This window comes from Hemiscyllium ocellatum, chromosome 42 (assembly GCF_020745735.1).
Source record: "Hemiscyllium ocellatum isolate sHemOce1 chromosome 42, sHemOce1.pat.X.cur, whole genome shotgun sequence".
NCBI lineage: Eukaryota > Metazoa > Chordata > Chondrichthyes > Orectolobiformes > Hemiscylliidae > Hemiscyllium > Hemiscyllium ocellatum.
The window spans coordinates 24959049-24972910 of record NC_083442.1 but is presented as its reverse complement, the minus strand read 5'-3'; the positions used below and the strand labels follow the sequence as shown (position 1 = coordinate 24972910).

The 13862-nt window shown below is 44.3% G+C and overlaps 1 protein-coding gene across 3 annotated transcripts in view; it reads left to right on the top strand.

The window, feature by feature from the left end:
• Window positions 1-372: 372 nt before the first annotated feature.
• The window catches only part of pkma (pyruvate kinase M1/2a), a 29220-nt gene continuing 15730 nt past the window's right edge, over window positions 373-13862 (top strand). Inside the window, exons 1-3 of one of the 3 annotated variants that reach the window (XM_060853921.1) lie at window positions 373-454; window positions 7868-8046; window positions 8624-8715. In XM_060853921.1, the coding sequence (XP_060709904.1) occupies window positions 7884-8046; window positions 8624-8715 (255 nt within the window). In that variant the 5' untranslated portion in view covers window positions 373-454; window positions 7868-7883. Of the gene's footprint in view, window positions 534-7867; window positions 8047-8623; window positions 8716-13862 lie in introns of all 3 variants that reach the window. The other 2 variants (XM_060853919.1, XM_060853920.1) reach the window with 2 other exon arrangements.

Genomic DNA, 13862 nt, shown 5'->3' with positions numbered 1-13862 from the left:
TATTTGTGAGGGTCTTGTATGGTTCAGATGCAGCGCCTTTGCTCCTCAGGGCTGAACCTGGTCACGTGGTGCCCTGACACTTCGCGGCCCTGTGGTGAAATCCGTCCACCAGGTAAAGAAAGAAAATAGTTCTCCCTTATTTGATATCTTGGCCGCTCTTTTGCACGCCGAAACCGGGCGAGAGGTTCGAGGGAGAATGGCGCTCAGCCTCTTAAGCGATTGTCAGGTAATCAGCGGGTTTTGGGGCAGCAGGGAATAGGCATGGGTGCGTCCAGTCCTCCTAGAGTGATGCGGTCGGTCCTCCAGCGGAGCGGCACACGGCGCTTGCTGGAGGACGACTGCCGGGCGGCGGCGGCGGCGGACGGATCCGTCAGCGGTTGGTCCTCCGAAAGTGACGCGGTCGGTCCTCCAGAGGCGGAGCGCGACCCGGCCGAGTGGGTGTGAGGAGGCGGCGGTAGGTTATATAAAGGGGAGGCGGCGCCATCGGCCGGACGCGTGCGTTCTGTCGGAGGGTCTGGTCTAATCTTGGACAGGTTTGTGTTCACGGGGGGGGGGGATGGGGGAGAAGAGGGTGAGGGTGAGGGTGAGGGAGCGGGAGCGGCTCCCAGGCTGAGGCCGCAGGGCCTAGGCCCCGGGGCCTCCGTGAGCAGCAGGCGGCGGCTCCCTCCACCCCTCACCCGGCCCCTGATTGTACGTTAGACACCCCCCTCGCACTTTACTCCCCCTCCCCCCCCCAAAAAAAAGCCCTGACTTCACCCCCCCCGGTTAAAAATGACCCTGAGCCCCATCTCTTCCATCACCCCCCTCCCTCCAGATTAACACGACTCTGATGCTTCCTCCTCCTTTCTCACCCCTGCCCGTTTAAAATGGCCGAGACCGACACCCCCCCCCCCCCCCGCCCGGAATAAACCCAGCTCCACACCCCCCCCCCCCCCCCGGAATAAACCCAGCTCCACACAACCCCCCCCCCCCCCCCGGAATAAACCCAGCTCCACACAACACCCCCCCCCGGAATAAACCCAGCTCCACACAACCCCCCCCCCCGGAATAAACCCAGCTCCACCCCCCCCCGGAATAAACCCAGCTCCACACAACCCCCCCCCCCCGGAATAAACCCAGCTCCACACCCCCCCCCCCCCCGGAATAAACCCAGCTCCACACCCCCCCCCCCCCGAATAAACCCAGCTCCACACAACCCCCCCCCCCGGAATAAACCCAGCTCCACACAACCCCCCCCCCCCCCCCCAATCATTCCTGATGAAGGGCTTATGCTCGAAACGTCGAATTCTCTATTCCTGAGATGCTGCCTAACCTGCTGTGCTTTGACCAGCAACACATTTGCGGCCCCCCCCCCGAAATAAACCCAGCTCCACACAACCCCCCCCCATTAATATTACCCTGGGCTCCTTTTCTTCAGCCCCCTCCCCTTTAAAATTACCCTGGGCTCCTTTTCTTCAACCTTTCCCCCCCCCTTTAAAATTACCCTGGGCTCCTCTTCAACTCTTCTCTCTCCCCCCCCCCCTTAAAACTGCCCTCAGCTGCTCCCCCATCCCTGAAGAAATTGCCCTGAGATGCTCCTTTCCCCTTCACCATGCAGCTCCCTTGTTTCTCCATCCCTCCTGGTTACAATGGCCTTGAGCTCCATTCTTTGCTCGTCTCAAATCGCTTGTCCTTATTCTCTCTCCCTCCCTTTCCTCACCCCCCTCCCCACCTCTCCCTCCCCCCTCCCCACCTCTCCCTCCCCCCTCCCCACCTCTCCCTCCCCCCTCCCCACCTCTCCCTCCCCCCTCCCCACCTCTCCCTCCCCCCTCACCCCCTCTCCCTCTCCCCCTCTCCCTCCCTACCCCCCCCGCAGGTAAGGATGCCCTTTCTTTCCCCCTCTGAAGGTCGCTCTCTCCATCGCTGCTGCCACTCATCATGCGGCGTGATGCTCGCACGTAGGCCAGTCTGCTCTGCGTCCTACCGCTCGCCTTGAGACTGGAAATCATAAGGAGCTTTAAATGTTTAATTTCGGATAACTTGTTTTATTTTCGTTCTCCATCTGCTCTTCCTAACGGACTTTGAACCGTTTGTTGCATCCTCTTACGGCAAGTGCATTTGTGCTGTTGCAATAGGTGCATTCCTAATATTTTATTTAATGTTCACTTATTCACTTCAAGTTGATCTTTTATCCAGATTTTTAAAAATTGGTGCTGTTTGTCCCACTTCGCTCATTTATATTGTGTCTACCTCGTTCCAGAAATTTTAGGTTTTGCCAGAATAGTGCTTGAGCTAATTTTAATCCTTGGTAACTAGAGTACTTTTATGTGATCTATCCTTGGCTGAAGGAGTTTGTAATGATTCCTCTTGCAGCAATATGATACCTGGCACTCATGGCGAGTTATTCGCCCTTGGTGACTCCATTTACCATGGGGATGTGTTCACCCCTCAGATATCTGGTGATTTCTCGGATGCGCTTTAATAAAGTAGCGAGCATTTTTTTTAATAGCCTAAAGCGACCACTTTTTATGTAAAACTTGGGGCGGAAAGAAACCTGCAGGAGTGTCGCATGCTGAGCCCTACCTCAGCAGAGATTAATTATACCGCAGCATGGTTCTGCAAGAAATCAGCAAATCCCATGCCACTTATTTCTCTGAAGGTGCATATCCAGTTCCCCGTTTGAAAGGTACGATTGAACCTGCCTCTGCAATTTCGTTAAAGGTGATACTACCTGTATCCCCAGCAAATCGTGTTCTCTTCTGAAGGACATTTCTCAGCTGGCTGTACCTAGATTTTTTTGTTTCAAAAATCGTATGCAATTGAGATTTTTCTTTGCGTCTTCCTGAAGGTGTTGTTAGCCGGCAGAGGGAGTTCAGAGAATGTGGCGTCGTCCAGACGAACTTTTTGTCCAGATATCCCTTAATCTAACCTGGGAACCACCACAGATTGGTGCAGGTTAATGTGTTTTTTTTGTCGGTGGGGGAAGAAAGTCAGGCATGTACAGTAAATGCTTTTTTTGTGTGTGAAAACGAGATGGAAAGCAGCTTGTGCTCCCTCTGCCATGCGGTCAACTCCACACGTTCTGGTACACCCCCACCCCAACTTTGATACCAGTATTGTTCGACTGGTTTGGAGACGCGGTTCAGTTTTAATGTTCATCATTAAAGACCATGCCGCGTTACAACCTGGAATGAATGTTTGCCCTTGGGTGCGTCAATTGCGGTTTCGGGTTGCCTCCGCGTTTTAAGTTTTTCGCTTTTTTTTAATGTGCAATTTTTCGACATAACGTTGGTCTTTTTCTCGTTACTCATGTATGGAATTTTGTCACTTTTTTTCCGCCTTCCTTTTCTGAGTCAGTGGACACGAGGCAGACTGCACGTACACCCAGCGCCATATGGACGTGACTGCCACAGCGCCCAGATTGGTGCTGCAGAGCGAGCGTCTCCTCATTAAAAACCTTTTCTTGCCCTTGATTGTGTAGAAGGTTAATGTGCAGGCTGTATTTTCTTTGGTTTCCCTTTTTGAATTTAATGTTGCAATAGGAACAAAATGCTGTGGATACTGGAAACCTGAAGTTGATAATACTGCAAGTAGTACTCAATTGATGAGCATCGGCATTTCAACTCCACGAAAGTGCTTTCCAGCAGTGTTTGGTCCAAAATTGATGCGTCATTGCTGTACTATATAGAGGATCTCCTTGCTGGTCAAAATTCAAAGCCCTGGTGATCCAGTTTCATTTGTCATCTTTGCCATCTCTAATTCTCTCTCTTCCATCCTCCATGACCTTCTCCAATCTCCTCTCTCCTCACCCTCTATACCCTAAAACAAGATTCTGCATCAAATGTTTGAAACAGAATTCATTTTAGATTAATGTCTACAGTGTCAGAAGCCACGCAAAATGTTCTTAGGCACTTCACTTTTCCCTGTAAAGCAGCCCACAGTTTCCATCAACTCAATGCAGTCTTAGCCTGTTATCTCTTATCTGGTTCATCTGTGTTTGCTAATAGAAATAATTTTTTGGATCAGTCTTGTATTTAACATGTGAAATCTTGAGCTTAGTTCACTTACAACAGAGATTTTGTCTTGTAATAAAATTTGTGACAATGTTAAACAGGTATTCCATTGTTTGTTTCGAGAGTATGGTCTAGAAAAGCACAGCAGGTCAGGCAGCATCCGAGGAGCAGGAAAATCAAAGTTTCCAGCATAACCCTTCACTCCACACTCTAGTCTGATCTCCAGGATTTGCAGTCTTCACCACCTATTCAATGTTTGTTTGCAAACCTAACATTGACTATTTAGGTTCAATCAATACCGGAGTCTCTGCAGTATAACCTTGAGATTGAATTTGCATTTTATCTCTAAAGGTCCCTTAATCCTTTGATATACTTGTTCTCTGGGATGGCTACCTCTTACTAAAGAATTTTGATTTCTTCTGAATTGATTCTGTCATCATGATACAATGCATGTTATCTCTTCAGTTTCTAATGATGATCAGTCATCTTGGTTGTGATTGATTGCAGTGTCATAATAGTTTACAGCTCTTGGGTATATTGGCTATGCTTGAGCAAAACTTCCACTGCCTCTTAATGTTTAGTTTACACATTTGGAACTTTAAATTCAAGTTTTTTAAAAATCCGCAACCTTCTCAATTGCTATGTTGGCTACGAGCTGGCTCAATTGTTACATCTGCCTTAAACTTGATAACCGTTTTAGTTGGAGCTCCTTATGGAGCATCCTGACTGATGTCCAGCTTCTAAATTACTATTTTCTGGTTTAAAGAATATTAATGTTACAAGGAATGTGTGCAATTGCAGTGGCCCAGATTCCCTTTCTGGCTTTGAACTGGGCTGGACAGCAGATCCTGTTTGGCGTTAGCACGGTGTTCTGAAAGCTACAGCAGAAGAGAAGGTGAACTTGCTTTTATAATACACCTTTCATAACCTCAGCATTCCATTCTGCTGAGCTAAGGTGTAGTCACTGTTGCAGAGGAAGGTGAGACTCCAGTATTGAACCTAGGTAGTCAATATGTTAGCACGTCTTCAGCAGTCGGGTAGATTAGATTAGATTTACAGTGTGGAAACAGGCCCTTTGGCCCAACAAGTCCACACCGACCCGCCGAAGCGCAACCCACCCATACCCCTACATTTACCCCATTACCTAACACTACGGGCAATTTAGCATGGCCAATTCACCTGACCCGCACATCTTTGGACTGTGGGAGGAAACTGGAGCACCCGGAGGAAACCCATGCAGACACGGGGAGAATGTGCAAACTCCACACAGTCAGTTGCCTGAGGCGGGAATTGAACCCGGATCTCAGGTGCTGTGACCGCTGTGCCACCGTGCCGCCCACACGTAGGACGGAACATTTTGACCAAGCCTTTTCTCTTAATTAAAGTACTTGTAAATTGGAATCAAAGTAAATCAGATTGCATTTATCTTCACAAAATAAAGCAGATAACATGAAGACTTTACAGCAAAAATACCTCTGTCTTCATTGTGGACAAAAGTGAGCATAGGAAACTTGCATAGGATTTTTTATTAGGGGAAAGATATGAAACAGATTTGCATTAAAGAAAATGTAGTCTCTCCTCCATTGGTGCCAGTCAGAAATCTGGAAATCCATACAGCAAATCTGAAGTAGCTTACATGTTCAAATACTGAAATAGTGGAACTGTTTTCTGTCCTCTGTGGATTCAGCTTCCTTTATTGGATTCTTATCTCTTAACCTTTGAGTTTGCTCAGTAAGAGTGTACCTTGGTTGAACCTTGCATCTCTCCAGTTCAGCCCTGGGAAAGACCAAAGCTATTATCTTCAGCTTCCCTCACTTTGCTCTTTATTTCTCCCTTGTCCATAGCCTTGCTGAGTTCTCCTTTTCAATGGTGTGTTCTACTCAACCCTACTGAAATGGATGCTTTGCATCTTTTTACAAAACATGTTACTCTTGTCTGACCTTTTTTTGAGGTTAATGTCTTTCCCTCCAAAGCTGACTGCTTGTCTGCTTCCTGTCAGAATCCTGTCCACATCATATTCCACTTTCCCAACACGCTTGTCTTCGCTGCCTTGTTCCAAATTCCAAACCTCAGTCAAAACTCTTTACTTAATCCCTTAATCTCAGTGGAGTCAGTGTGCTTATAATTAGGTTTTACCTTTAACCCCACTCTGCCCATCCCATTCCAGCCTAACTTGACCTGATCTTGGCCTGTGCATTTTCCTGAAGAAGGGCTTATGCCCGAAATGTCGATTCTCCTGCTCCTTGGATGCTGCCTTTCCTGCTGTGTTTTTCCAGCACCACATTTTTAAACTCAGGACTGCAGATGCTGGAGACCACACTTTCTCCTGTGCATTTTTCCTCCTTGACTTTCCCATTTCTCCTTATCACCAATAACTTAGATATTTTTCTAATCAACCTACTGAAATGTTATGATACACCTCTGGAAAGGTGGGGCATGACCAGTGACACTAACACTACGTCACAAAAGCCCCTACCAGTTATTGTTTATACTTTGTATTGATTTGAATCCTCCTGTCAGAATTATTTTCCCAAATTCCTTTCAGTTTCAAAGCTCTGAAAGGCGTGTGCTCAATTCAACTCTGAATTGGCAAACTGAATTTCTCCTTCCTTGCTTTCCATTCACTTGGTAAAAATGAATCATCCATCACATGAAAGGTTTCCTATGAACATGTTATTAGACTTGCCTCCAATTCACTTTTAGCTGCCAGGAGCTATTTGATTTATTCTACTGTGGGTGAATCATATCCTCCTTGTATAAGCTTGACTAATGATTGCCAACAATAGATGCAAGACAGAGATGGGAGCTTAAATCTTGCCTTCAGGAAGCTCCTAGTTTTGGTAACCAATGTGCATTGCTAACTAAAGCCGTAAGGCCATTTAAACAAGACATGGTATAAAAAGTCAGTATGTCCTTGGCGAAGATTATCCTAAATGCAGCTCTTATAAGTTAGCCGCTTAATGAATTCCACTACATTGTAGATCTCTTGTGACCTTTATGCTTATAATTGCTGTCTAAGTTGTACGCTTAAGCTGCAAGTCTAATATTATCAGAATAGAATGCATTAACAAACTTCTAGCAAACTTGATCTATTCAGATAAGTTTATAACCCATCCTTAATGTGTTTGTAATAAAATTGCCTCCTGAAGCATGATTCTGGCAGAGCCAGGAGCAATTCAGTTTGCCCTTGCTGAATTTTGTAAGGTCATTGTATAGTAATCTGCTGTGTCATGTTTGGTAAATTCACCTTTTCAATGCAGCAGCCAAGCGATTATCTTAGTTATCAGGTGGTTTGATAGTTGGGGAAGAAAATCAAGTTTACTTTCTATGCTACAGATCTTAGCTTTTTCCTAAGCAGTCAGTTAGGCCTGAAATCTTTGAATTTGAAGGTCAGTATGCAAACAGTGCAATACTTTAGAGAACTACATTTGTATGTGGCTCTGTATTTCCAGAGGAGCAGAGAGGTGTGTTGTAATATCTTTGAAAATAACTCAAGTGCTATTGGTTTAAACAGCCTGATGGTATGTGGTTGATCTTAATTGAAACTAGTTTGACTTTTAAACGTGTAGAACTTTTGGGTTACTAGCTCAGGCAATAACAGACACTGTAGTTCTATCTCTTTACTTCCTCTCCAGCCTGGGTCTTGGGTGTTCTGACGCACAGAACCCCTGTTCTCATTGGTTTTTGCTTGCTTCGGTCTGAGTTCTGAGACCCTGACAACCTTTGTGTCTAAGTGGGGTCACAGTGGGAAAAAAAAATCCAAAAGTAATGTCTCAACCTTGCAGTGTATAGAAATTAATATCAAATCTGAGGAAGATACTGTTGGGCAAAATACCATAACAGACTAAAGGTTCTATATATTCTCTCCACATCAGGGTAGAATCAACAACTATGCCAACCACAAAAGACGCTGCGCACGAAATGGGCACCGCCTTTGTTCAGCGCCAGCAGCTGAGTGCTGCCATGGCTGACACTTTCCTGGAGCACCTTTGTCTGCTAGATATTGACTCCGAAACAACAATTGCAAGGAACACTGGCATTGTCTGTACCATTGGTAAGTATTGTATAAGTCACAAATGCATCATGTGAAAGATTGTTACAGCGAAGTTGGTTTAATCTTTGCTCTTCTGCAGATTGAGTTGGCTGCTTTAAAATGCTGTTGTTGTAAACCCTTGCATCACATTCATGATGGTGTTTCAACCTGTATGCCTGCTGAGGCGTCCATTTAATTACATCAGTATGTGCTGGTTAGAAATTATGCTATTTCTTCCATACTAACCTGAAGCTTTCCTTGGTTTATGTTGAATACTTGAATGCTTTGCTCAAGCAAAACATGTTTAGTGGTCACTGATCTGGAGCCAAATAAAACCTTTATTAGAAGCATTTCTCTCTGATCCATTCCTCTGTTTTGATTATTGTATTCCCCTGATTGTTGCATCTCCTTACCTGATCTATTTATTGAATTCCAAAGCTGTTATGATGCATTGAATCCCCAGAAGGATTAGACACAAACCTCTGTTTTACCTGAGAATTTCGATGCTTAGTTGTATTGCATTGCATCACTCATGAGGGACCATCAAAATATTAATCAACTTGAAAGGAACTGATGTAATTATGCTGGTTAATTCCAGGGCCTGCTTCCAGATCTGTGGAAATGCTGAAGGAAATGATCAAAGCTGGGATGAATGTGGCACGGATGAATTTCTCACATGGGACACATGAGGTATAGCCTTACTGAACTCCAAGCTGGAACACTGTCAAACCACTCTGTAGTGCTGAGCCATGGAAGTCTGTTTGAAGCTTCTGCTTTATTCACCTGTATAGTTGGCTGATTCAACTAGGATGACCATCTGAAATATGAATCGAGGAGTCGATGCTTTTGGGTAGAATTCTGGAATGAAGGCAGGGTTCATTCTGTTTTTTGGTGTTTCCTTTCAACATGTGGACGTTAGACAAGCATTTGTTTTATAATGCTGTCTGTTCATTGATTAGCACTGATTTAAAAAGATGTTAGTCATGTACTGAAGTTCTGTTAGGGGTTAGGCTAGGGGTTTCTTTTTTTAAAGAAAATGGTGTCATTCAGTGTCAGTTTCTTGTCCTGAGGCAATTCCACTGATAAAGGTGATTGCACTGGGGTTTCTTTGGCGAGTCAGCAGTTGCCGTGGAATAAATTTCAGTGAAATTGCTTGATGCAGCATTTAGAATAGAATCCCTACAGTGTGGACACAGGTCCTTAGGCCCAGTGAGTCCACTCTGACCCTGCAAGTACGCCATTCAAACCTATTGCCCTATCCTATTATCCTACATTTACCCCCTGATTAATGCACCTAACCTTCACATCACTACACGCTATGGGCAACTTAGCATGGCCAATTCGCTTAACCTGCATATCTTTGGACTATGGGAGGAAACTGGAGCAAACCCATGCGGACATGGCGAGAGTGTGCAAACTCCACACGCAGTCACCCGAGGCCGGAATAGAATCCGGTTCCCCTGGCACTGTCAGCAGTAATGCTAGCCACTGTGCCACCCTAATAAATATCTTGAGTAACGTTGGAGCATTGCAAATGTTTTTCAACAACCCAAACAAGACTTCAGAGCTGGTCCAGATGAAACATCATCCCGGTCTGAAATGTTGTTTTGCTTTAGGTTCTCTTGATCTCTTAAGCATTTCCAACATTTTTAGGTATCAAGAAAACCAGGCTTTTCTTTTAGAATGCAGCAGTTTGCACTTAAGTCTTGTCCATTTAACCAAGCTTCTGACTAATTTCAACATGGTGTTTGAGCAACATTTCATTTTTTTGAAGCAAAATGATGGCCAGTATTGCATTGAATGTTCTGCAGTGGTGCTAAAGTGATTTAACTTTTTTTATTTTGTTGGATAGATCAAATATCTACATGAGTCTCTGCACATGTAGGTGCTCCAGAAGTTAATTTTGTTTGCCTGCCTAGTTGGAGTGATCTCTGGTGATTGGGTGGTAATAGAAATTCTGATTTTGCTGCTTGCAAAGAATATTGTATGCATTATTTGCCTGCTGCAATAATTTGAGATTTAATCACAAATGGCTGCTTAAGTTAGATTTTACCCTCTATATGTCAGTGCTTTCAATTTTAGCAAACTTACACCCATGCTCTTTGGTTAATGAACTGACACCAGTTAAACGTTGGAGGATTTTTCTGCATGGATTCACCACAAAGTGTGAACTCGTGCAGTGCTAAAGGAAAAGCCTTGTTTTCTTGACACCAAAGTGTTGGAAACACTGGGCAGGTCAAGAGAATCTGAGGCAAAACAACACTTCAGACCGGGATGCTGCTTCGTCTGGACTAGCTCTGAAGTCCTCAGTTTGGGTCATGAGCACCTTGTCAAGTAATATTCCTGGCCCCAATTGGAGGCTTTTTGTAATCTCAAATTTCCAGTATAGTGTTTTTCTGCATTTGATTTGAAAAGTGGGTAGCAATTCTTGACTGAGACAGCAAATATTCAAGTTTAATGTGTGAACTCATTAATCACTTTTAATCACTATGCTAGAGTTGGAATAGTTATTATAACACTCCAGCTAGTGCTGTAGTATGAGCTGCTAAATGGCAGTTCCGATCATAAGCATAATTTTGGGGCTATCGCTGATCAGGCTTTCACAAGTTGCCCTATCAAATGCAGGCTGGTTTGTGAGCGCAGCTGTCTGTCTGTCTGCTCGACCTTTTCAGCAGTTGAGATTAGAACGTATTGCACTGGTATATATCTCCATATAGTAGAGGTCAACTGAAATGGAATATGTTCCATTGATCAACTTGTCTATTTATAGGATCTCCGGCTGTGCTGTGTAACTAACTACTGTCTACACTCAGGAAGAGAAGCATAGAGGGAGGCCTAGGAAACCAAAAGGTCACTTATTCTATTTGTTTCAAATAGCAGATGTCTCCAACAGTCCTGGTTTTTATATCATTGCACAGGATGGAAACCAGGCAAACTGAGCCTGTTGTGGAAATTCATGGCATTTAGCCTAGTGAAGCTCTTGCCCCAAGAAAACTCCAAGTACTGAAATTCAGAAACTGCTGGAAAACACAGGTGGAGCATCATTTATGGAGAGGAAGCTGAGTTAATGTGTTGCTCCAGTGATCTATCTTTAGAACGGATTGTAACTAGGAAGGGGCAAGTATACTTGCTAAAGATGGGGTGAGTGAAGAGGGGCAAGTCAGTGATAGGGATGGAGCCCAGAGTGAGAGAGTCAGGCAGACAAAAAAATGGGTAAAGGCTAGCCTGGGATAATCAGTAGCTGTCAATAGGGACCATTAGTAGTCAACAATGGGTTGTTAGTGGTAGCAGCCTATGTGGTGAGGTCTAGCGTGTGTTGGGGTAAAGACATGGAAGAAGGTGCTCATGACTTAAAATTATTGAACTCTAACTTGATATGTGTCCACATGGGGTGGGTTAATGACTCAGTGGTTAACACTGCCTCCTCAAAATTCCAGGGATCAGTTCAATTCCATCCTTGGGTGACTGTGTGGAGTTTGCAGGTCCTCATTGTATGAAGAATCCATCCCGCAATCCAAATTTGCGGTTTCGGTGGATTGGCCTTGGGGAATGGAGGGTTACAGAGATGGCGTGGTGGGTTGGGTCTTCAGAGGCTTAGTGTGGACTTGATGGGCCGAATGGCCTGCAGCAACACCGTAGGGATTCTAGATTCCAAGGTTACAGAATTCCCAAGTGGTGAAATGAGGTGCTGTTCTTCCAGCTTGCATTGAACTAGGCTGGAGCACTGAAGCAAGCATGACTGATGTTGGCCTGGGAACATTATGGTGTGTTGAAATGATTGGGAATCGGAAGCTGTCATTGTAGACAGCGCAAGAGTTCCGCAAAGCCTTTGCCCAATCCCCATTTCCTCTCCCTATTGTAGAGGTGAGCTTTACCTGGAAGGTGTCTTGGGTCCTTGAATGGTAAGGGATGATGTTGGGAATGGAGTTGTCGAACAAGGTATCCTGGAGGGAACAGTCCAGGTGGAAGGCTGACAAGGGAGGGGATGGGAATGTGTCTGGTGGTGGGATTCTGCCTGAAGTGGTGGAAATAGCAGCTATGATCCTTCTGGATGTGACGCTGGTGGGATGATAGGTGAGGAAGAGGGGGCCTTATTGCTGTTGTGGGAGGGAAGGGCTAAAGTGTGGTTGATGGGTTAGACACATCTGAGGGTCCTGTCAATCATGATGGTGGAGAATCTTTGGTTGAAGAGGAAATTGGTCATTTTGGAGCCCTCGTTGGATTTGGTGTTACTGGAACACATGAGATGAAGGAACTGGGAGAATGGAATAATCTTTCTAGGAAGCAGTATGTGAGGATGCATAGTCAAGGTGGCTGTGGGAGTTAAGTTTGTAGTGGACCCAGAACATTAAGTCTGCTTACACTCCACAGATGCTGTCAGACTGAAGTTTTTCCAGCAATTTGTCTGTACTGCTTCCCAGTCTGTTTACTAATGTAACTTGAATTTAGCTAGTGCATAAGTAAGGGATATCTGTTGAAAGACTTGTTCTTATTGAGGTCAAATATGGCTTTACACTTTTGGGGAAAGCAATTAGCGAATCTCCTTGGACCGTACTGAGTGGTGTTCACTTTTTAACTTTATTCATTAGTCCATATTTAATGTGACACTCCATTGCTCTTTCCAAAGTTTTTTTTTAAAAGCCCTTGCCATGCATAATATCAGCAGTGATAGAGCTGTTAGGGAATTGAAAAGACCTGTTTTGAATCATAATCTAAAATATTTATATGTACTGTTATCTTGCTTATTTTGGACAATATCCTCTGGTGGCCCTCTGACCTAGCTAGCTTCTCTTCTTTCAAATAGAAGATGAAAATGTCAGAGATTGACTGATTGTGGGGAGCCTCCCATGATCTTCCAACTTGTTGTATCTTGCAATCAAGTGCAGGCTTTTGTTAATAGTACAGTTGGATGAACCTTAAAGTAGTGTTTCATAAACAAGACCACAATTGGGGATTGCTTGGTTTGTCTGAGGGCAAATTTCTGACAGTTGAAGTAGGAAATTTTCTTGCTTTCTTGTATCCCTTTCGTGGATCTGCAATGTAGCCAAACTGTTCAGTTGCTAGATGAACAAAATGTCGGTGTCCAGAATCCTTGTCAAAACCTTGACAGCTCCCTTTGAGTGCTTAATATTAAAGCCCTACTGGCAGGGAAGCATATACAAATTGGCAGTGATGTACAAGTTTTCAAAGCAATTCAAATTTACTGTACAGTTTACAGGCACTGCAAGGCTCTACTGAACCCTAGACCTGTCTGGAAATGAAGCAATAGTTTGTTTCAGCCAGAAGTAGTCTGGTAGGGTTGTCATATTCAGCTATTGAGCTTCCATTGTTCTAAGGCTTTAATTGCCTAAAGTGCAACTATAGCTTGTATTATTTCATTGTTTTCAGATTAAACACATTTGAGGTTAAATAAGTGATAAAAATGCTCAGTGCTATAAATCTGCTAGTTGTTGAAAAGGAGAGCCATCTTATCAAGGAATATGTCAGTTCTCTGAAGATTGCAGTCTGTGTCAACATAGTGTGCCTGTTGTCATGGGAGGAGTTAAAACGCTATTGAAATTTTTGCTTTAACTCTGTGAAAGTTGTAATTGATTTGTTAAAGAGCAGAGTTTGCACCGGTCATGGATTTTTTAGATTCAGTATTGCTTTCAAAATGTACGAAACAAGTGAATAAGGTTGTAAAAGTGATATACTGATTGCTTTCAGTTAGGGCATTGAGTATGAAAGTTAGCAAGCTGTGCTGCAGTTGTGTAAAACCTTAGGCCATGCTTGGAGTATGGTGTGCAGTTCTGGTCATCACACTAGGGAGGATTTTGAGGCTTTAGAGAAGGTGCAAA